General features: G+C 38.3%; 2 protein-coding genes across 5 annotated transcripts; one reads left to right on the top strand and one right to left on the bottom strand.

The window, feature by feature from the left end:
* Positions 1 to 343: 343 nt before the first annotated feature.
* LOC145464028 (septin-2-like) lies at positions 344 to 13542 on the bottom strand. Of its 3 annotated transcripts, none has more exons than XM_081447840.1 (12): positions 13205 to 13383; positions 12057 to 12147; positions 10654 to 10740; positions 9180 to 9303; positions 8600 to 8734; positions 8161 to 8278; positions 6391 to 6492; positions 5870 to 5966; positions 3837 to 3888; positions 3601 to 3720; positions 2338 to 2431; positions 344 to 1822 (listed from the first exon to the last, which is right to left on the bottom strand). In XM_081447840.1, exons 1-12 carry the CDS (start codon positions 13265 to 13267, stop codon positions 1739 to 1741), a joined length of 1167 nt encoding a protein of 388 aa, XP_081303966.1. In that variant the 5' UTR covers positions 13268 to 13383; the 3' UTR covers positions 344 to 1738. The 3 variants fall into 3 exon arrangements, with proteins under 3 accessions (XP_081303966.1, XP_081303968.1, XP_081303967.1); XM_081447842.1 differs by lacking the exon at positions 13205 to 13383 and adding an exon at positions 13052 to 13117; XM_081447841.1 differs by lacking the exons at positions 344 to 1822; positions 2338 to 2431 and having other exon boundaries at positions 3243 to 3720; positions 13205 to 13542.
* LOC145464038 (mediator of RNA polymerase II transcription subunit 19-like) lies at positions 12677 to 22886 on the top strand. 2 transcript variants are annotated; one of them, XM_081447854.1, is made up of 8 exons: positions 13627 to 13925; positions 14014 to 14127; positions 15268 to 15301; positions 16775 to 16871; positions 17037 to 17199; positions 19287 to 19330; positions 19817 to 19873; positions 20485 to 22886. In XM_081447854.1, exons 1-8 carry the CDS (start codon positions 13685 to 13687, stop codon positions 20533 to 20535), a joined length of 801 nt encoding a protein of 266 aa, XP_081303980.1. In that variant the 5' UTR covers positions 13627 to 13684; the 3' UTR covers positions 20536 to 22886. The 2 variants fall into 2 exon arrangements, with proteins under 2 accessions (XP_081303981.1, XP_081303980.1); XM_081447855.1 differs by lacking the exons at positions 13627 to 13925; positions 20485 to 22886 and adding an exon at positions 12677 to 12852 and having other exon boundaries at positions 19817 to 19918.
* Positions 22887 to 24030: the final 1144 nt, after the last annotated feature.

Below are 24030 nucleotides of genomic sequence, written 5' to 3'. Positions count from 1 at the left end.
TTTCAAAACATGGCGGCATGTTTTCTGGTGTCTATCGGTTCGTTAATGCATTCATAATGATTCATTATTTGATGGTTCGTTCTTACTAAAACTTCAGGTATGGGGCTGAAGCGTGCAACTGCGATTTATTTCTCTTTAATGCTACTCCTGAACTGAGAACATTCACGTTCTTAAGTGCCACAATTAGTATAGAGAAGTTTTCAAGTAAGAATACCAAACCTTAACCGTACAGTACACGCGGCTCAATTCTGACTTTAATGTAACGCAAGGTTCCTACACGGTCTAGAATGCGAACGCCGACACTTTTCCCAAGCATTTTCCAAACCATTATCTTCTTTTACCAGATCGTCTAGGCTATGAGTCATTTCCACATTTTCGAAGTCTGAGAAGGTTAATACTTGATTGATTCAAAGCTTGAATCAAAGATTTGAATATTTACCTACCATTGTTTGTTTACATTAGTCCTGTAAGCCCCATTGGGCAGTGGCCAATTCAGCATACATACAAGCTCTACAAATAAACCAAAACGATGTAACCAAAATGCAATGCAAACGAAAATAACCGCAATGAAACGCAGTTCCGTGACTGAGCATTTTGGCCAAGACAAAATTTCCATGAATGTTGATTAGGTGACAACGATTTAGCTTGAAGAAAAAAAATCGACTTTTTTCAATTTTTTTCCAGACTTAATTTTTATTTTCCGTACTTTTTCAAGGTCTGGAAAGCTAGACTACAAATCTCCACATTTTTTTTTTGGAATCCCAGACTCTGCAGGAACCCTGTTAACGTCTGTCTAAGACAGACAGACAGAGACAGACAGACAGACAATCATCTTGAAATGCAAAAAGCGAGAGGGTTACAGGCATGAAGAAAACACAAGAATTGAACGCTTCAAATATTGATTTAGGCGTAGAAAAATACTGTACAGATCTACACTACAGATATCATTTATAGTTATAAGTGCATTACGTATAATTTATTTTGTTTGAAATTTATTGTAGCTGTTTTTCAGTACGTGAATATAGTTTATAACACCGTACAATACTAGTTTATCATGAAACAGAGACACTTCTCTGTGGCGATTACATATATTTTTTAGAGGCTGCAAAATAGTAATATAGAGCAGTCACGTTGTATTACACTCCACGTGGCCTAGGTACCAGGCGTAGCCTCTCTGTTTACGCCTCCTTCCCAGACTACGTTACCCGACGTAGAAAAACACTGCGTTATTGTGTGACGAGTCGCATAACGCTTGTGAATGAGACAGGCAGAAAGGATACCGTAATGAGGTTTCAAACGTCACGATCTGTTCTAGGTTTAGCGCCAACAGTTAAGAGGCCTAATATGTTAATGAAAGCATTGAAAAGGTAATATAGTGTTCAAAATTGTAAATGGTTATAATTTTACAAAATTTTTATTTAATCCTAACACGACACCTATGACGTTTCAAAAGCTGCCGAGCATACGAAGAAGAGGAGATGGAACTCATTGAAACACAAATGACTTCTTCCACGATATCACTTGGATCACGCAATGCTCCTCTGTGAGAATCGTCGCGTGACAACTCAGGGTTGCGATGGAGACCATATGTAGCATATATGAAGACTGCTATAGCACATTATTAGGAGGTACCTTAGTCTCCGTCATTTGCAGACGAGGTTCCATAAATAAGAATTAATTTTAGAGTGCACAAAATTCTAGCCAACTGTTGGACAGACATTAAAATGTCTTGGAGGTTTCAGAACCTTTCCTCAACAACGCCAGGTTTTTGTTTTGCCATTTCTTTCTGCATATTAGCTATCATCTCTTGCATCCGGCGCAACTAAAAAGAGAAGTAGAGATACGCGAATCTTAAAACATGTCCAGGAAATAACAACGGTATCACATGAATACACTTGGCAACCTAATAGCCCCCGCGGGGTTGCACACCAACGATTTTCAACGCAAATTTTTCATCCATCAAGGTATCTGTTAGGGTCATACTCTGTTAATGTTGTAGAGAAGTCTGGTCTTTAAAATTACTTTACAGATAAAGGCATTTGATGACAATCACAAATGATTTCGTTGAAGTCAAAACAGCCCTTACTTGCACGACTGCAATAGAATGTATTTTTTCAGTAAGGTTCAAATAAAGTTTAACCACGTTCAGATTGGACCCCCTTAAATGTTTAATTCAAATTTTTCCAACTAAAATCCCCGTCCCATGAGAGTCCCATCCATTCCCAGTAGCGGACACTCTTGCATTCTCGTTGTCGTTGTTATAATTGTTTTGTGTGGGATTATTATGCTCTTCCTTGGAAGTGAATAGAAAGGAATGATTTCAAACCAATTCAATACCTCCGCTTCCTTTTCTCTCAACATTCGATCCTTCTCTGAAAGGTCAGAGGCAGCGTCCACATTCTCCCACTCATAATTGCCACTTTTTCGTTTCCTGGAGTAAAGCAAAAAGAAAACGATAAACATAACACAGACCTACTGGTTACATTGAACTCCCGTCCAGGGTTTGTCTCTTAAATAAATAAAGGGAAAATAATAAATAAATTACAATATTTAGCGAGGAAGCTACATCAGCCTTGGCTGGTTTTCAGGTAGGTCCCCTATCCTGATCGAATCGGAATATGGAGATGTTAGCTTTTGTGGAGGGAGGAAAACCGGAGAATCCGGAGAAAAACCCTCGGAGCAAGGCGAGAACCAACAACAAAGTCAACCCACATATGGTACCGGGCCGAATTGAACCCGCGCCACATTAGCGGGAGGCGAGCGCTCTAACCACTGAGTCATCCCTGCTCCCCAAGGAGCAGAGATGCACGCAGCACGTTTCTCCTAGATTGAATGGGTGTATGATTGCTTCTAAACTGCTCTCCGATAGCCTGGTAGGAAGCATCTCTAGGCGTGCCAAACGGGAGTTTGACAAAAAGAGGGCGCGAGCAAAACAAGGAAAAAATAGTCACGCTCATTCAAACTGAAAGCTAAGCTTTCCTAGAGCCACCTGTCTCAAGGTAAACAATGCCTGGATTTCTTGTGCGGCTACTTTTAACTGAGTTGCCAACAAAGTCGTCACGCATTTCCCAGTGTTGTGCGACCACTCGACTCAAACTGACATAAAGGAAAATCCATTCCCGGTTTAAGGAGGCATAGTCAATAGAGGGAAATGGTTATGAAACCTGGCAAAGTTTTTTGTTGTATGTTTTAATTTGTTGGCTATTTTGGGGGTTGGCCCTGAACATAACCTGGCAAAATACAAAATGTGGTTACGTGTGCTCATACAACTAACCAATAGAAGCATTGCGATTATGTAATTCATGCACAGTCTGTGAACATAAAACAAAAGATGTGCAGGGTCAAGGAGTTTCCAACATAAACCTTAGCCTGTTTGTTTGCTTCTTTGATGTTTACTGGACTCCTTAACCATTTCCCTCTATTAACTATGATGGAGGTAACTTCCAGGGGATGTCCATACGATTTCTTAGATGTAGAATTTTAGTAAAATGTGGAGTGACCAAATGAAAAAACGCTATGTCAAACGCCGCGATGTGGTTGAGGAGGAGAGGGAGTGGATACAGACAGAATGTATGTATGATGGGTGCATTGTTCCCTTACATAGCTTCTATAGTTTTTCGTGGAGAGGGGGGTCCTTGCCCCTTGCTCGAGAGCCGTTCTGCTCTGTAATTTTCGTAGTGAACTTCCTGTGTGACATCTTTTAAGTCTTGCATGTGAGTCCTGAAAAAAAGAAAAAAAAAGAAGTTAGCTTCGACAATGGTCAGAGTCGTTTAGAAGTGAAACCTGCGACAGAGATAAACTGAGGGATCAAGATAACATCGCTTGATTTGACTTACCTAATCAGCATGTTTCTAAGCTTGATGAAATCGCAATGTTCAGGATTTTCAACTGCAAATTAAGATAAGTAACATTTTATCAAGCAAATCAGATCTCTAGTTGAGTAAATAGATGAGCTATGTTTTGTCATCCACACTGGTATCCGGGTCGTTTCGCCCGATGACCCATTCGCCCGAAGACGTTTCGCCCGATTTCTGAGTCGATTCGCCCGAAGAAAAAGTCGATTCGCCTGGACCAAGAGTCGATTCACCCGGACTAAGAGTCGATTCGCCCGGACTAATAAAATCCAGGTTAATCAAGTATGTTTTGTTGGCTTAACTTAATCAAACATATAGCATTTAACATTTCCTAATCTTTGGCGCTGCCAGTAAATTGTTAAGTTCAATTTAGCGTTTATTGTAAACAAACGCTGCCCATGGATACATCTATTTTTCACGCCAGACACTTCGACTTATCATGCGTTTCTTGCAAACAAACTCTGTCCATAGATACGTTATTCGTTTCCCCTTTTGTTGTTTGTAGTATATTTAACCGTCTTATTTTGGATATGTTTATCAGAACTTTTCACGATCACATTCTACCGTATTGCGTTATCGATTGCGATATGCAAATGTCTACTAAAAATGCAAGAAACCACGCTATGATTTAAGTAACGCCATATTTTATTGGATATGATTTTAAAATCCTATTTACATGATAGTATCCTAACCTATATGAACCTATATGAACCCTACTGACAATGAAATATATACAGTGAATAAATATTTACATCAAACCTACAGCAAAAAGAAATCTACGTATTCAAGTGAAGCGAACAACTAACAACTGCAAGCACGATTTGTAGGAACAGATATTTCCATTTGAAACCCTAATCCGAGCTTATACACCAACATCTTATTAAGATATTATCCTAACCTATACACTAACCTACATCAAAAAGAAATCTACGTATTCAAGTGAAGCGAACAACTACCAATTTCAAGCTCGATTTGTAGGACCTTATACACCAACATCTTTTTAAGAATCGACTCTGAGATCGGGCGAAACGTCTTCGGGCGAATGGGCCATCGGGCGAAACGATCGCAATTCTCCACACTCGGCAAATCAAACGTCAAGATCTTCTTAGGACATTTTTTCTCCAACCGCGGTCTCCAACACTTGAATGTAACCAGCGGATTAACTAAAACAGGTTGCTATTAAGTACATAATTATTCCGAGAAACGTGAATCGTAGTTTGGCGATAGGTTTCCGTCTAAAACTCACTGACTGTCAGCGAACAGCAGCTCAAGCGAGATTTGACTTCATTAGAGGCCTGTCCACACCTTGACGGAGGAATTTGAAAGCGGAAGTTTCACTCTGAAAACGCATCAAATGTTTTCCGTCCACTCTTCGCCGGATGAATTTAAAAACGGTCATTTTGGATTTGTGTTTGGACAAAAAAAAATCGGGCAGAGATATCACTTGATTATCTTGCCCACACGAAAACGAAAAGCCGTTGTTTTCAAATTCCTTCGGTTTGAAGAGCGTTTTCGATAAGCTCCGTTTTCGTGACGGGTTAGTGTGGACGGTAGGCCTTGCCATAGAAATAAAGCTGCGTTTTCAAATTCCTCCGGCGTAGTGTGGACGGGGCGGCCTGACTGCCACACGAGCGACAGTTCTCCTTGATTTTCAGAACCTGAAAACTCAGTTTTGAAGGTCGACGAACTCAAGAGGGATAAGAGTACATGTCATCGCCCAAAAGTTTGACGTCACTGTCAACCTTCGACACCACCTTGCAGTGTTCGTGTTCTTTTCTGATTGGTTTATCAAGGATCGAAAATTCTTCGGGTGTTGTCCGACGATTGACATTAAAAAAGTGTCTGTTGGCCCCACAGCACAAATTGTCGAACACTGATTTGCTAATCAACGCGACTTTTCCCGAGATTGTTAGAAGTCAACATCAGCTTATCGCACTTTTATTTTACCAATTGAAACTAATTTGCTGTAAGCACTTTGTTTTTACCGCAGTAGAAATCACTCCAAAGCAAAATACCTTCTGCCATCCCCCAGGGGTACTGTCTAACTCGCACTTGTTTGCCTCTGACGTCTGTAATATTGTTACTGCCAATCACCGCAAAAGGAATACTACCCTGCAACAGAAAATGGCAACACGTCACATCAAACAAGATAGTACTAAGTAAACACAGCCATAGCGGAGGGGGCTTTTAAGCACACAAACCCAAGGAGAGGGTGATTACCAATTAATGCCCCAAAATCAGAAGATCTCAGACAGAGTGCTGATTTTCGTTCCTTGGAGTGCTAAGGTAAAGCAGTGGAGCCCCCCAGGGCCAGATTAATGAAATGCTCCAAGGTCAAGATGTGTTTTAAGTATAGTTCAGATACAATAGCCTATTGCCAAGAAAAAATATTTTGCATGCATCTTAATTTGCAATTGATTCACTAATCTGGTCCCTGGAGCCCAATATACATCTGTCATAGAGCCCAGTGTACTTTTGCCCCAAAGTCTTTGAGCCCCATCCTTCTATGGGCCTCAATGATTTGTCAGATACTAACCTTAAGTTCTTGGTTGATCTGAACAAATTCTTCATCATCTTCACTATCACATTCAGGAAAAGTGTAAATTTTGATGTTATTATCGTCAATCTCCTCCAAGATCTAATGACAAAAACAACAAAAATTAAGCAATACTGTTAGCTGTACAGTTCTTAGGGCATTAAAATACTTAAAGAATCAGAACACATTCAACTCAACTACACCCTGACATAGAGGGCTTGGGGCAGAAACAGGATTTTATAAAAGAGGTTTCGAGAAATGGACTGCTGAAGGCGCTCCCCTCCAGGGGTTTGGGGGCATCCTCCGCTGGGAAAATTTTAAAGTTGACATCCTCAGAAATGGGATTTCTGGCATTCTGAGGTTAAGTCAGCATGTTGTAATAATGTGCGGTTCCAGAAAATATCCATACTCCCCCCACAGAAGGGATTGGAATTTCCTGGGGGGTGGAGGGCTCTACGAGACAAAAAATTTAAAGAAATGTTTGAAGCTTAACTGGAATTTCCAGAGGGGTGGGGAGGTGTTAGAAAATCCCCTCCGTGGGGGATGCATGGATATTTTCTGGAACTACACAATGTCTCATTTGGTTAATTTAGGGGCTGTAGGAGCCCAATGTTCGCTACTGAACTGCGGTAACAAGGATAATATTTGAGATACACTGAACTTGACTTTTATTTACACAAACAAGCCATTCACTGAATTGGAAACACATGAATCCGCTGAATAAGCAAAATAGAAAACCAAAATACCAACGATGAGAAACTTAAGTAAAAACCGATCAATACTTATAAGTTTTTTGTGCCTTGTTCCGCAATAAACCAAGAAAAACATCATTGAACAATGAACAAACTAACTTCTTAACAAAATACCATGTGCTCTTCCTAAACTTGATACCTAGTAGCGACTGTGATACATACGATCAGCAGTTACGTCATGAATGACTCACTGAAATGTCCGCAACTGTCAGTACTTGAATTAAACGAATCTTAGTCATTACAGGGGCTTCGACTGAACCCCCCCTGAACCCCATACATCTGTCACAGAGCGCTACAATAGACTTGTGAAATCCAAGGTGTATAAGTCTACAGGAACACTTTAACACTTTTTATTTCAATTAAGCTAATTTTGTTTTATGACTGTTTTCCAAACTCAGTGTAAATGAGTGTGACCAGGAAAAACCCTCAGAAGACATTTTGTACAATACAGTAAACACCCGCATATAAGAACACATGGATTAAGAACATCAGGCTGAAATTTGGCAAATAAAGCACCACTTTTATAAGAACAATATCAGCATGGAAAAAAAAATAATGTTCTTATAAAATGGGAAGGGTGTCAAAATTACACAAATTACCATAAACACACCTGCTGACCAATGGTATTAGCTAAGTTTTGGGCACCTTTGTTCTCTTCAGAATATCTAATATCATGAATTACATTTTTTGCCTTTACAATACTATAAACTACTGTATTGATAGAGAAAAACATAAGATTTTATAGCTGTATCAAGGTCAATCACAGTTGTAGTTGATCAAAGCTTGCAAATACATGATTAAAATTTCTAGCAACATTTTTTATGCTGTACAGCACTGAATTTAAAAAAAATTAAGAACATTTAAGAACATCCTGAGGCTGATTTTTCACTAAGCATCCGATAAATAAGAACACAATCAGTCTGACCTCTGAAATTGTGTGTTCTTATATGCGGGTGTTTACTGTATTGCTATTACATGTTAGTATGTTACTTAAAATTGGAGAATATTTGGTACTGACCTTTCGTTTGAGTCGTTGCACTTCAAACTTTGTTAAACAATCAGCTTTTGCAATAACAGGGACTATGTTCACCTTGGTATGCAGTATTTTCATGAATGTGATGTCTATGGGTTTTAACCTGAGTAAGGGAGACCACTAACATTTAAATATCAATCACCATGAATTATTAATAAGCCTGAGAAGTAGACCCATGGAGGGGACAGAAATAAACAAATGGGGTGGGGAAGAGTGTGAAGTACAGGGGAGCGGTGCGAAGCACAATCAGGGTATCTCTGATCTGTTCAATTCCCGTGATCTTCTTCTCTTCCCTTTCTGCAACTACCAAGCTGGCTATGACTAGATAAGCTTTTAATTTGCAGCGATCATAATGAACCACCAGCTTTTCAAAACATTCACCGTTTTACCATGTATGAGGAAAAAACATTTATTTAATGCTTACCCATGACCATGTGGACAGACAAAGTAAAGACAGCAATGAACTCTGTTGTCTATGATATGTCGTCGATTAAGACCTGATTCATCTTGTAAGTATGCCTCATACTGCTGATCAACATAATTAATTACAGCTTGCCAGCTAAAAACAGAAAACAAATACATCATTGTTGTTATTAAAAGTGTTGCCATGTTAGCCAATGTATCTAGCTGTACATAGCCTTTCAATGAATTACAGACCTATGATACTTTCCAAGAAAAAGAGAGAGGTTGATTACACCTTGAACAACTGTGTCAGAGTTTTCAATAGTTCAACTTGATTTTTTGAGCTTGACCAAGGCTGTATACTGTGTGAGGGAGCAAAATGCACTACTGAATTGAAAGAGGTGCCATTACAAGCTACATGTATGAGATCATTAGAGCATTATACTAGTAGTGAGGAAAACCTAGGACAAAAATTAAATGTACCACTAACAATGCGGTTTTATAAGATAGCCAGACTGGAGGCCGTTATCTGCTTCAAATTTAAATAACCTCTGCAATAAACAAAATAATCAAAGGAAGCCTGGCCTACAAAAGTCTCTTACCAGTCGGTATTGTCAACAGCATCAGCAAACCCTGGAGTATCTACCACTGTCAGTCTTAGTCTGATGCCTTTTTCCTCAATTTCTACAGTGTTGGTTTCAATTTCTACTGTCTGATGAATACGATCTATGAATAAAAGCAATAAAGTTTAACAAGTGCAGTAAATGTTCGTTTTCATAGTCAATGATCTAATTATACACATATCTGACTGTAATCTCAAAAAATAAGCTCACAAATAACTCAATACAGTCCGAGGGGCTATAAGTCCCTTAAACACACCCTGCTGCAGGCGAGGAGATTGGCTGGTCAATCGTTAATGACATGATTGTGTGTCTCCCACACTAGGTATCCTTTCAACTCAGAACCCTCAAACATCATTCAACAACTGCAACAAGTGTCCACGAGTGACAAAGTCTACATGAACATTATGTAACATTCAAAACTCAAGTCTTAGCTATGTGAAAGAGTCACAAAAAGACAATCTTTCCTCACTCCCCACTTGTGACAGGAATTTAAGATATTTTTCTTGCAATTAATTTTATTTTACTAACTTCTTTTCCTTTCGTGTCTTTGATATTTTAATGAAAACATTTTACTTTTTAAATTAAGTTACGCAATACGTTATAAGTGCCCTTGAGTCTTAAAGAAAGGGTGCTATAGAAATCTATTAATGAAATCAATTATTATACAAGTCAGGTGTTCCATGCCATCAGGCTGGAGCATATCCTGGTTTCTGTAGCATTACTATGAATATTTTTACTCCCCCCTGGTTGGGATGCTAGTCCATCACAGGGATACCCCAGCATTAAATTCTCCAGTACCCATTTGTATACCTGGGTGGAGAGAGGGCTTGTGAGAGTAAAGTGTCTTGCCCAAGAACACAACACAATGTCTCCCTGGCCAGGGCTTGAACCTGGACCACTCAATCCATAGTCAAGCACATTAACCACATTATGAGGCCACCGTGCCTCTACCAATTTAGAATGGCTAACCGAAGAAATTAAGTAGCAAAATAAGCAAAAACTAAGCAGGTTTTTTTTTTGGTGAAAGCACTTTGATATATTTACAACTTACACAACTTCAATTACCAGCACTACTGTGGGCCACCTCAGTCTGTTTATTAATTTTTTTGTTACAATTTTATTCTCTGGATGGGATGCTAGTTGATAAAAGGTCACACCCTTCCCCCCCCCCCCCCCTCCAGCATTTTTTTTGGGCTGCCAATTATGATAACAACTTGCTGTTAATTATCCAGAAAAGCTCTTGGTTGGAAAGGGGCTCTTTGAGTACAACGTATCTTGCTGAAGAACTCAATAGAATCATTATAATGTGGTCAAACTGTGAATGTATGTAAGGCCTCCATAGTTGCACTTCTCGTAGATGCAAACTTGTTTCCCTAAACATCCCTGTCTTGAAGTCATGATTATTTAAATAACTAGTGCTAATCAGAATTTATTGAAACTTGATAACACTTACCCACTGCCTTAGGAATAGTAGTATCATCATACAAGTCTGTCAAGAACAAGCTGTCTACAAGAGTTGATTTTCCTAAACCAGATTCACCTGGACAGTGAAAGGAAAAGACCCTTGACACAAACACACATGAAATGCACCAGTCTATAAAAGCCTCAACATCCCTGCCTTAAAATGTCCCCTTTAATTCTTTTGTGTCCAAAATTAGATTTAGGTATAAGCCTATCCAAAGTGGTGGAGTTTTAAAAGTGGTGGAGTTCTTGAAAAACCTGTTAGTGACTAGTCGCTCAAAATAAATGTACTCCCCAAAATAAATATGGGCCCTTCTTTTGGCTCAGAAAAGGGGCCTCAAAGTTAGGCTAGACCCTTTCTTTCTCCCATAAGGAGAAGGGATATATGGTACTAAATTATGTATGTTTGGTCCCTCTATCAGATCCACAAGTGGTAAGTATAAGAAGACTGAATGACTGGGACTATTATTACACCTAAAACATGACACATGCCAAACCATGGCTAACAGATAGAGGGGGAGGGGGGGGGGGGGGCGGAACTCCTCATGTTGATAGAAACCTTCCATAAGTGAACACTTAGTCATAATCCCACCCACATAAAAACAGTATGCCACCCATAAGTGGACAAGTATCCTAAGGAGATCTTGCTTATCCCAGTCCTATTAGAATCAGAGTGCTCTCAACAAGAGGTTCCACTGTACTCCCTTATATGGGCTGTATAGGTATGTGCGGCCCCAAAGGGTATGATTTTTCAGCCATTTTGGTCATAAATAGGGTATCGATTTTAGCTGATTTTGGCCATTTTGGTCATAAATAGGGTATGGTTTTTTGCACTCTAGCCTTGATATGGGTATGTTTTTAAGAAGAAGCCACTTTTTCATCATTATCGAAAAGAAAATCAACAAAAGCCCTTCACAAATTATGTTTGCTGTAATTTAACTTTGGTCTGAACTAGGGAACTAATTACATGTGTAACGCAGGTCTGAAAACAGGGTTTTGATTTAAGGGTCAGGTCATAAATACGATTTCGAATTTTTGGTCATGTCATAAATAGGGTAGGGAATATTGCAGATTTTTGCCAGAAATACATGTTGGGTAAGGGTTTTGGGAAGCGGGCCACACACCCCCACCCAATTTTTCTGGCAGTACCCCCCTTCCCATCCTGGAAACCACTTGAAATAGCTTTTCTTTCAGTTCACATGACATTACGTAGTATTACACTGTACTACATACACCATTCATACAATTGAAAACTTTTTATGGCAAAAAGCAGATAAAATTGTCACCATGTGATCACTTCCTTTGATTCAACACCCAAAAGCAATGGTGCATGAAATGGCCCAAATAAAAAGCCATTTGAATGAACACATAAGATCAAAAGTACATAGCACTCACCAACAACCATAAGTGTAAACTCAAAACCTTTCTTTACAGATTTACGATGCACTTGGTTAGGAAGATTAGCAAATCCAACATAACCTGGTTCCTAAAAGTGGAACACAAACCAATTGACTGACATGTACTTTACTATTGTCATATAATTTTTCAACCCCTTCTTTTCCCACTGATACCCTGGGCTACTGACATATGGTCTCACTGCCACCTTCACAAAAAATAATTACATAATGGGTGAGGTGCGCAGGGGATCACCTGATCTTCCGGTGATGGACGTCCGCAACGTGACGAAACACAAAGTAAACACTGGCCGAGGGATTTTATGCCACCTAATTACGTGAATGAATGAAACCGGATAAATAGTGATTTTACAAGGTTTGAGTTGCGATTGAAGTTCGAAGAAAAAACAAAAAAACATCTTACCGCAAAATACATACTCAGACGCCCTCGCGGATTAAGAGGATGATTTAATCGAATTCCGATCTAAATTTGTGCATTATCAGCATTCAAATTGTAACTTTCGATTTCAATATCTCAATATTGGCCATTTATAGACGGATCTTTCAAACCATAAAAATAGTTCTAATTTTAACCAGTACATAAAGAGCCATTACTTTATCGCATATGATAACAGCTGTTTAAAAAGACTTACATGCGTTGAGTGATGCAGAATTACGAGTTAAGCTTCTTTGGAACATAAATGCACAAAATTGCCAAGCCGGAATTTCGCATCGATTTTCTCAAATGGCAACCTGCACTGCGTTAAGCTAAATGATTGAAGCATTTTGTTGTCCGAGTAAGTAATTATTATGCTTCATTATTGATTAGCCTGTTAAATTTCTTAAGAATGAGTGAAAGGGTGTGGTATTTATTAGCTAAACTTATCATAGCAAGAACCTGTTCTACTGCTGTATATGCTTGAAATGTTAATAGCAGTATTTTAAACGTAGGCGGGATATTTCAACTCTTTTAGCTAAAAGAACGTCAGATCTTACCGGTTCTTCGTGTGAAGATTGCGTTGTCCACAGACCAAACAGTTGCAGAATGTAAATAAGATAGGAGTTAGCGCGAAAATTGATTCAAGACTTTTGAGTATAAGCTTGTAACTTCTCCACCGAACATCACATCGTACTAATCGAGTTTGACACGATACCTTTCAAAGCTTCTGAGACAGCTTTATTTCCACGGTTCGCTCTAATGCTTGAACTCATAGTTGGAGTCTGAAAAGTACTCAAGTAACCTTACAAATCCACCCGTAGCTTGCAGGCGCAAAATACTTTGGATTATATGATAATCATAGATGAATTCCTCTCATGTCGTGTCCAGACTTCCAGATGTGTTTCCTTCCGGGCGCCGAGTGGTTGGTCGCGTTTTATTGCACGAAAAAGGTCACGAAAAACTTCAAATATGACAGAAATATGACAGAAATTAACATTAGTGCAGGAAAAACTTTTGGCGTTTATAAACAATGGAGGAAAGTTACGCTGACCGCGGAAATTTTGATTATCAAGTTCGCGCGAAAATGAAACGCGCACCTCGCGTGGGGTCCTCTCGTGTGTTGTTCTAGAAATCAACGCTCGCAGTAGCTCACGGGAAACCAAGTCTCTAATGGCGGCGAGCAGCGGCAAATGGAAAGCATTTCACGTCAACAACATTTAGATTCAGGAGGACAAAACTCTTTTCAAAGTCTCGCCTTAAACAATGTGAGCAACACTTCCAGGAAGAGTATTAATTTAAACGTTATAAACCCGTTTATGAGCTATGCGGAAGTTCTGAACACAAATTATAGGCCTACAATGGTTTCAACAACTTCGACACCAACTCCAGCAACACAGACGTCACCCTTTTATCTCTTGCGCGACGATGCCCGTGAGTTAACGAAGTTGTTTTCGTATCTGTGGTTTGTCCTTCCGTAGTGCTTGGTCACCAATCGTTTTGTTGTGTTCTTCCATTACAGCAACTCCGTCAGAAAGTAATAGCAACCTTTTAGTAAAACATGGCTTCGAGCAGACTTACCAAAAGAGCAAAAAAGTGAAGGAGGGATTGAGTTCGTTTTTGCCGCATTTGCCCGGTAAGGCTTCCTATACTATACGTGAAATATGTCTTATTAAATTAAGCTTATTAGAATTCAATACAGACAGGAACATATTGTTTAATATTGGACTTTGGAAATATCTTTTACTTTGCATAGACAATTAGAATTACAATAAACAGCAATCTTTCACAGTCTTGTTTTAATAACGTGACTATTGTAACACATGTGGATGTTTGTCCATATCTTACTTATTTTACAAGTTAACAGAAGTTACAAAGCCAACAAGGTACAAATGAATTATGAGTTATAGAAACATGCCCTTTACAAAACAACATAGTGCACAGTGCATAATTGAGTTTGTAAATGTGTGCATTTACGTACACTTGAGTTATGTGTGGTATAAGTTTAATTAGACATTTAATTTTCGTGCAGAATCGTGGTGCCATAAACTTCCGAAAGTAAGGACTGTGTTACTTTGCGAATTAACAACCTTTGGGGCATGTTACTGTCAGTCCATGGGTTGGTTACTTTTGGGGATCGTTAGTTTTGGAGAGCAAAACACGTGACATAAAGCTGGTACAATTGAGCTTTTGTACAAAATGAAAGGCAGAACTTCACAGAAGGCAGAACTCCACATGAGCAGCATAAGCAGTACCTTTCCCATTGAACACTGCCTTAAATCAAGTTAACATACCTAACTTACATCTGACCTTAGATGGGAAAAAATATACTAAATTGAACCTTGGTCTCACTATTTTGACATTGTGGGGAGGGAGTGGGCTCACTACTTTCAGAGGGTTTGCTACTTTTGGGGGATCATTCCTTCAGGGATTTTTTAGTGGCCACAATTTTTTGATGGTGATTTTGGAGCTGCAGTACTGCCACAAGTCTTGCGAGACCTGTCTTCATCTTAGATTCATCTTGATCCAATCGTAATAATTTGCCCTGGAGACAAGATTGTTGAACAGTGTCTGCACTTGATATAGCAGATAGCACAAGTCTATATCTGTGTGAGAAGCACTTCCTTTTAAAAGTTACTACACAGCAATACAACTATTGTGTTGTAATATTTATGCATTATTTTTAAAGTGGTTTTGTCATATGGACTAAAATTTACAACTCTGTTGCTTGCATTGCTTGTATTGAAGTTGTTGTTACTTCTGTGAAATGTTTCAGGTGTTTTGGATGAGCTGGGAGGACCAGAAAATAGGTAAGCCAAAATAAACATTTTTGTTGTTCATGCTATTTTGTAGTGCTGTTTTGACATGCTGCCTCACAATGTTCAACCATATGGCTAATAGGAGCAGTTGTTTTTGATGGCTTAGAGTGGTGGGGTCAGTTGAAGGGTCAGTTGAACTCAAGCTTTTAGCCAGATGGGCATCCAGGCATTTTGTTTTTCATATGTTGCCTTATAAATTGTTCTTTTGAGAAGGCCTTATAGCACATTTTCGATGCCTACTTTTCAAATCCTGGCTAAAAGCCTGGTTGACTGCCCAGTCTGAGCAACCATTCTGTCATTCCATATTCTATGACTATTTTTCAAGTTTTAAATTGCATGTTGACTTGCTACAACATACCGTGCACATGTATTGCAGACTAGTACCCAATTGCTATTGCAGGCAGATTGGATTTTTTCAAAGAGAAAGCAATCTGGATTGAGTGGAGCATGTGAGGAGTTATGGGAAGAGGCAGAAAAAAAAAAAAAAAAAAAAAATAGCGATTTATTTTTCCTTTGACTCTAACCATGACACCCACCATCCCTTAATTTGCTCTACTATCCAATCTTCTCTCCTCCAAAGATGTAAATAGCAACTGGGTCTGAGTCAGCATTAATTAAAGTCTGTTCCAAGCGTTGGGGGTCATCGTTTTAGGTACATAACTTTATGTAGGAATACATGTATACCTATAATAATTGTTTTCCAATCAATAGTCAGGTGAAAGGTACATATGGTAACTTGATGTAAAGTACTCAACAACAAGGGAAGGTATTGCTTATGCCACAAAGCATTGTGAAATGTAAATTTGTACTTCATCAGTTAATGTTGCGCTGTGTTAAAACAAAACCTGTAGAATTTTCGTCAAGTAACAGGAACATACCATAGGAAACTGTGGTTAAATTTAATATCATTTTCAATGGGAGCGTATTAACAGGAACACACTAAGATATTGTTACAGCAAACCAACATAGCAGTGCATTATGAAGTACAAACAGTTAACTTGCTTAACGGTAACTTGCTTTCATGCTGACCATTGATGACACGACAACATAAATTTAAACTGGAACAAAGAATTGTATTGAATGTTTTAGGAGCTGTTTTTACGAATTCCTGTCTTTTATTTTGTAAAAGGAGCTCATTCATACCAAGTTTAAACAACACTTTTTGAACCCCAAAAGTAATAACCCCTCAAAAGTAATGACCCCCCGAAAGTAGCGAGCCCCAAAGGCTGCTAATAAACTTCCAAAAGTTAACTTCCGAAAGTAACGACCCTCATTACTTTTGGAAGTTTACGGTATGAGTTTAAAACTGGAACTTCCAGATGGGTGGGGGTTCCAACTTAAAAACACCTTCTGTGGGGGTATGGATGTTTTCTGCAACAGTACAATGGGCTTGTTAAAAGTACATAATGAACAGTCGATATTCAATATTGAATTTAGTATCTTGTCATTTTAATCTCTCTGTAGTCTTCGTTCTGTGGTTGACAAGCCTCCTATTGGTGAAAAGGAGCTTCTTCCATTAACTGGCCACTCCTTGTCTGGATTTCGCTTAAACCCTGGTCCAGTAAGTGTCATGTTATAATCTTGCCAGGTGATTTTTCCTCGAGAAATCATCTTGTTCAATTGAAAAGGAACTGAGGAATGCCTTACGCTGTAGGCTGGAAGAATTTTTGAATGGTGATGCAAATCAGCTGACATGGAAGTTATTATCAATTGTTACTTATTACAGATTCCTGAGCAGTTTCGCTTTATGAGTCAGCATCCAGTGAAGAAGAAACATAGGCACAAGAAGCACAAAAGCCAGGAAAGTGAACGGAGTAAAGAAGGAGGTGAGGCAGTCAGCCAGGCGTCAAATCCATTGGAGCAAGACAAGCCTACTCCCTCTTCTACTGGTATGTGTTACTTGTCAATTTTTGATTTCCTCAGTTACACTTGTGTTGAGAAGGACAGTTCCGAAATGGTGCGGTGGGTGAATAGCATGCGTGCACAGTCAAAACATTTTGAATTTGAGTTATGGGCACATTTGTTGCGTGTATTTATTTAAGAGTCCCTGTCCATAAATATGGAAAATAACTCGGCAAGGGTCGAAAATTTGATTTCGCTCATATTTTTACGGTAGATAGGCTAGGGCATGACAAAAACTACTGGATAGTTTTTTTGGCAAAATATCCTTTTATTTCAAAGAAATATGCAAATTACCAAATTCCGTTAAAATCGTCATTTGACGCACCATTTTAGTAAACAAGTTTGAGAGCCTCGCATGCAAAACCACATCATTCTTACGTCTTTAAAACACTCAAATATTTTTGTGCAATGTTTAATTGTGTACTGGGTTGATTTTAGGGAATGTTGTGGTTTTTGTTGGGTGCAAAATAATTAAATTTCGAAGACATGTATTTCATTCACTTAAAAGTACTTCGTGAATATAATTGATTTTCACCATGTGTGAAACCTTCAAATGGATTAAGCTTTTGGTGGTTGAATCGCGGAAGGATGGTCTACAGATTCCTGTAAAAATTCCTTTGGGCAAATGATTATGAGCGACATGAGAGCTTTTCAAAGTACATTAAAAATGCAAATATTTGACCATCCGTCGTCAAATTTCAATTTACGGGTTAGACATATATTTTAGCATGCGCCACATGTCTTGAGCTATAATAAGTTGAAATAGACACAGAGCTGATAATTTCGACATGTTCTAACCTTACTTATTGTAAAAGGCAGGTCCAAAAGCCAATTTGACGTGTTTCTGTCACCATTCGTCGCACATAAAGCAGAAGTTTGCTTTTGTTTACACAACGTCCGATGTACATCGCCAACTGTCAACTTATTTAATGGTCGAATACCATGCATCTATGACCCTCTTTCGACACATATGATCACCACTGCATCTAAGTCAAAAACGGCTAAGTGATTTGTAGATAGTTGCTTGCTTTGCGCTACACCAAACTATTACGTTTGATCATCGTTTGATCTATTGCTGCTTGGCTTTTGGACCTGCCTTTTACAATAAGTAAGGTTAGAACATTTCGAAATTATCAGCTCTGTGTCTATTTCAACTTATTATAGCTCAAGACATGTGGCGCGTGCTAAAATATATGTCTAACCCGTAAATTGAAATTTGACGACGGATGGTCAAATATTTGCATTTTTAACGTACTTTGAAAAGCTCTTGCGTTGCTCACAATCATTTGCCCAAAGAAATTTTTACAGGAATCTGTAGACCATCCTTCTGCGATTCAACCACCAAAAGCTTAATCCATTTGAAGGTTTCGCACATGGTGAAAATCAATTATTTTTACGAAGTACTTTTAAGTGAATGAAATACATGTCTTCGAAATTTAATTAATTTGCACCCAACAAAAACCACAACATTCCCTAAAATCAACCCAGCACACAATTAAACATTGCACAAAAATATTTGAGTGTTTTAAAGACGTAAGAATGATGTGGTTTTGCATGCGAGGCTCTCAAACTTGTTTACTAAAATGGTGCGTCAAATGACGATTTTAACGGAATTTGGTAATTTGCATATTTCTTTGAAATAAAAGGATATTTTGCCAAAAAAACTATCCAGTAGTTTTTGTCATGCCCTAGCCTATCTACCGTAAATATATGAGCGAAATTGAATTTTCGACCCTTGCCGCGAAATTAAGAATTTGTCTGATTTTTACAGGCAGGCACTCTTAAGTTGTATGTATGTTTATCGCGGGAGTTTTGAGAGTTTTAAGTGAGCAGTTGTGTTTTTTAGAGAGGTTTGTATTGTTTAGAGTTTACCGTTTTACCGATTTACAAGTGTTTTGGCCAGTTACCACTCTGTTTACCACTCGTGAGCAAGCGTTTTTTTAACTGTTGTCATACGTGTTGTTACTTTCATACAGTGTGTTGTGGAGGAACTTAAATATACTAGCTTGGTAACAGTAGCCAAGGAAGGTTATTGTGCTGATTAACGCTATCTTTCTGGTGCATTTTGTCATAGAAAAACCTGAAGTTGTACATGATTCGAAGAAACACAAAAAACAGGTTTGTAGTGTCAATTTTGATTGATCTAAGTCTCCAGTTGGTAAACATGATTGTGTGTTACATACATAACATACCAAGGTATGCAACAGGTAGTATAAACTGTGGTATAAGCCATTGTAATACCTGGGTTGGCAAAGAAAACTGTGCTCCATAAAGCCAAGTGAGAAGCTAAGGCCATATACAATAATTCTGGCAGAAAATGCTTCAGTTACAGTATTTAAAATGTGTGGAAAGCACTCACTTCAATCTTAATGTATGGCTTGTATATTTCTCATGTTTTCAAATCCTGTTTTGTTTTGAAGCATTATAATTGTACATGTACCTGGACTTGGCTATATTGTTAAGTTTTTTCTTCTGTCTCAACAATAAGACGTGTGTCAGTATATTTATGTATATTTTTATTTGTCAATGATGGTATGTACAGCATGCGGTGTAGTGCAATATGTCCCACATTAAACTATCATTCCATTTCATTTTTGTTTTCAGAAAAAGCATGAAGATGGTGAACGAAAGAAGAAAAAGAAGGAAAAGAAAAAGAAAAAGGTAACTCACAAAATTTTATTCGGGTCTTAAGTTCATTCTTTTTTCTAGATAAATGATTGAAATAATCTAAAAATGGCAAATTTTTAGACTTGTCTTGATCTCATTATTTGGTTTCCAAACAAAATGAAAAACATATTTTTCCAGAAAAAAAATTAAAAATGAATTTATACTTTTTGCAAACTAAACTTTCAATTTTACTAGGATGTCTAATAGTAGGTTTTGTATTATTACCTATATTCATCTTATCTCTTAGAGTTGAGTGTTCAAGCCAAAACTAAGCATGAAAGAATCAGTCACAAATGCTTTCTTCCTGCCCGAACATGTAATTGAACCCTGTTGTCGATTGTACCTTTTTGGAAAGAATTGGTGTAAGTTCCGTAGAATCCATGCCAGAATGACTTTGAAGAATTTAAACAAAATTCATACTTCTCCCCCAAGAAAAGATGAGATCTCCTCTCCCCCCCCCCCCCCACAATTGGCTGCTAACATGGGTGTGCAAAGTTTCATTTGTTTGAATTATCAGTCAGAAATTTTTCTCTTTACATAGACCATGTTTTTGTCAGCAGTAATCAGCTATGCAGTGATTGTTCTGATTTATATCACAATTTCAGAGGCACACTCCAGAGGCGACTCCTCCAGGTGGAGGTCTGGATCCTAGCTGAAGACTGGAATGTATAAACTATTTCCATGAATAATATTAATATTATTATAATATTAACAGTACACCTTACTTAATATACATGCATGCCATCGTAGTAAGTACCATTACAGTGAAAATTTACAGGTTGTTTTGGCAACATTGTACAAAGTTGGTAGTTGATATTGTATAGAGTAGCTTGTTCCAGGCCGTCAAATGGTAGGGAATGAGAAGAAGAGGCATTGCCTGTCTGTTTTGCCTCAAATTATACACATGCGTGGTGCCAAAAATACTGAGTGGTATGGTGCCATAGAAAGCCAAAGGGATACTAACTTTCCACTGCAAAATGACCACTCCTGGTTACAATACACCCAGTCAGAAAGACATGTATTCTTTCTGGCAAATCTACACAAAAGGACTCAGGGAGTTTTCCTGTCGTTCAAAATCCAGTCAGAATTCTGGATGAAAAACTCACCTTCCTCATTTCATTCACATTCTATCGAATAACCATCTTGAAATGTTATTCGGAGTTGTAACATCAGCATGGCACCAATGGTAAAGATACACGTATCAATCAGTGGTAAAAAAAACAAAAAACATCTGTGGGTAATTTTGTTTTAACACAACTTCTCAACTGCAGGCCGTTGGCTCAGTCATTGACTATATTGGAATTGCTACCAGAAATGTTTATTTTGTTGTTATTGTTACTCAGAGTAACATGAATTCTGGGTCCAGACCTGCTGTGCATATACTTTTTGTAGGGGTGCATGAGCACAAAAACTTGAATCACCGAAACAGATATGTAGAGTTGTGGAAGCTCTACTTCTGCCTTTGTCAAACTTGATTTTGTACCTGGTATTCTGATTGGCAATTACATGTACCCTGAAGCCTGTATGTGTCGTTTGCATAGTACTATTTCAGTGCAATATTTGGAAAAATAAGATAATTATAAAAAAGAATGTAATGGAGAAAGAATGAGTGAAATGTAGACTGCAATATTAGTTTAAATGACAGAGAAATTTTTTTATAATGGTCATGAATTTAACTAATCAATTAATGAATGTCACAAGATTCTTTTAAATTACACATTAGACCAAGGCAGACAAATACAATAAGTTTATTATTTAAATTTTGTAATCTTAATACTTAGAAATTTAACTAACTTCAGTGATCAGGTACACTTTTCCCCTCTTTTTTTGAAAAACAATTTGTTTTAAGAAATTCTCAAACACCTTTTTGCCCAAGGTTGCAAAAAAAATTAATTTCATACACTGAACATTAATGCCATGCAATTGATTGGACAACTTTAGTAGGCTGACGGGTAAATACAATAACATGTAGCCACAAAGCTATTGTGCAGAAAAACAAAATGCTTTTTATTGTTTGTTTGCATGAAACATCCATCAGAGCACGAGAGTTCAGTAGTACTGTAAACTGCAAGTAGCCGTATCATTGCTATCACTGATATCAGACGAGTGAGAATGAGTAAGGGACCACATTCCTCATTCCCTCATCAACCTCATTCCCAGTCCCAAACAGTTTGTTAAGATCGCTGGGCCCTGGGCATAAAAGACAAATGGCATGTGGAAACAAAGGAAAGAGCACCCTTCTCTTTAGTTTGGGCTGGTGAAATCCTTCCCGTAATGCTAAGAAAGAAACGACCAGAAATGTCTATATGTATGTGACACTATTGGTTTGGTCACGCAGTGCTTCTCGTCATGCAATTTTTATTTCAAGGAAAGTGTCACGAGACGATTTGAATGTTGAAAGGGGCACAATATGTGCTTCGGTCACGGTATTATTTGTCCCTTCCTAACACGATTGTTTTCTCTTGTTTCGTCCTTTATACGTATTTTCTTAAAGCCTACGATTAACAGTAGTTCTTGTGAAATAATAGGGAGGGTCGAATGTGAGTTAATAGAACAGAAAAATCTAAATATGGCAAGGAGGCCCTTGATTAGTCTTAATTGATGTTAAATCTCTTCTCTGATGTCAAGACCATTGAATTTGGTCGGCAGTGACTTCTGTTATTTATTTGTATTTTAAATTTTTTTTAACTTATATAAATTGGTGCCCTCACCAGTTTCCTATAAGGGTTCAAATATATCTGTTTCTGCCCGGTTAGCACCCCACAACGGTGTCCTTAAACAGTGCAGTAGTTGAAAACACCAAATCCAAAAGTTAAATTACTTAGGTGAGTACAGCTTACGGTAAAAGTTAGTGCTAGTGATTTAAAAGCACGTATATCACAACGACTTGTACAGCCTTGTTGTAAAAAAAAACTTACAAGGGTGTGTGGAGCAGTATTTTTTGTAGATCAGTGGTAGATTAAAATATTATGAAGGAAATCCCAAATAAAATTACTGAATGCAAAGATGTCCGTCTATCCATATCCAACTATTTCGGAAATTCCTGAAAATGCTGTAAGTTCCTTTCGCCACAATAAATTTCCGGGGATTCAAACCCGAATCTTTGGTCGAATGAAAAGTGCCTAACTGTACCTCACTCGAATGTGGTACCCAGGTGGGATGTACTTGGAAGACATGAGAAGGTGTTGAGCATGCCCTTCAAACAAATTTTGATTTTAATAGATATTATGAGGCCGAAGTCTGATATATTTTGTAACATTTACTATGATTTTGTTCTTTTTTGAAGGGAATCAATGGAGTATACATTCCATTGAGACTTCGGCCTCGTAACATCCATTAGATCACAATTGACCAAAATATTTCACCCACGCCTCGAAACCGTGATCGCCAATTTTGTACACAGAAAAAGGAAACTATGGGGCCATATGCAGTATATTTATGGCTTGGGATCCCATCGCAAGTAACTGACATAAAATTTGACTAGCTCGTGTAACTGTTCAAAGTCGGTGCAATAAACATACCCAGAAACCTGTGCGCAGAAATACACAACTCATCATGGCTACCCCCACAGTGGGAAAGGGAGTAGGGGTACAATACAAAGTTTTGTCCGGGGAGGCTCCCCCCGAGGTCCAAGCCCTTACCCTTTTGTATACCATTTTGACAGAAATGGTACCCCTTTCGTTTACCTTGTATTGAAAAAAGGTAACACACCTACCTACTTGAGAACACTACACACCCTTTCCTAAACCCTCGGAATGAAGTTAATAAACAATACTACGGGAGAACATCAAGCATTACCAGAAGAAATGTTAACCAAAAATTCAGGTTTCATTTATTGATCTTTATTCAGTTTCCGTTCTCCTTATATCTAAATAACAGATTTCCCTACCCTTTTATATACCTGAAGACTGAAAAAGGTACCCCTTTCTGGCGGAGCCTCTCCGTATAGGCTGTTACAGGGGATACCCCCCCCTCGGGGTGGTTGCCTCCGGCAAACGGCAATCGAGTAACATTTTTGACATTCTGCTGGTCCCAGTAATATGTTACCGAATGGAATGTCTGAGGAGGAACTTAGTCCGAACCAACCTCAGTAAAAAGAAAACTGCTTGCTTTGCTGTAAATGGCTTGCTGATTAATTATCACCTTGCGAT

This window comes from Orbicella franksi, chromosome 12 (genome assembly GCF_964199315.1).
Source record: "Orbicella franksi chromosome 12, jaOrbFran1.1, whole genome shotgun sequence".
NCBI classification, from domain to species: Eukaryota; Metazoa; Cnidaria; class Anthozoa; order Scleractinia; family Merulinidae; genus Orbicella; species Orbicella franksi.
The sequence above is the reverse complement of the archived record's forward strand: the minus strand, read 5'-3'. Positions and strand labels throughout refer to the sequence as shown.

Coding starts and splice junctions, on each gene's coding strand:
- LOC145464028 (XM_081447840.1), bottom strand. CDS start 13,267: ATGAGTTCAAGCATTAGAGCGAACCGTGGAAATAAAGCTGTCTCAGAA. Junction 8,735..9,179: donor GCTGTTGACAATACCGACTG/GTAAGAGACTTT, acceptor TTCTGTTTTTAG/CTGGCAAGCTGTAATTAATT. Junction 3,721..3,836: donor CTTAGAAACATGCTGATTAG/GTAAGTCAAATC, acceptor TCTTTTTTTCAG/GACTCACATGCAAGACTTAA.
- LOC145464038 (XM_081447854.1), top strand. CDS start 13,685: ATGGAAAGCATTTCACGTCAACAACATTTAGATTCAGGAGGACAAAAC. Junction 15,302..16,774: donor CTGGGAGGACCAGAAAATAG/GTAAGCCAAAAT, acceptor ATCTCTCTGTAG/TCTTCGTTCTGTGGTTGACA. Junction 16,872..17,036: donor TTCGCTTAAACCCTGGTCCA/GTAAGTGTCATG, acceptor TACTTATTACAG/ATTCCTGAGCAGTTTCGCTT.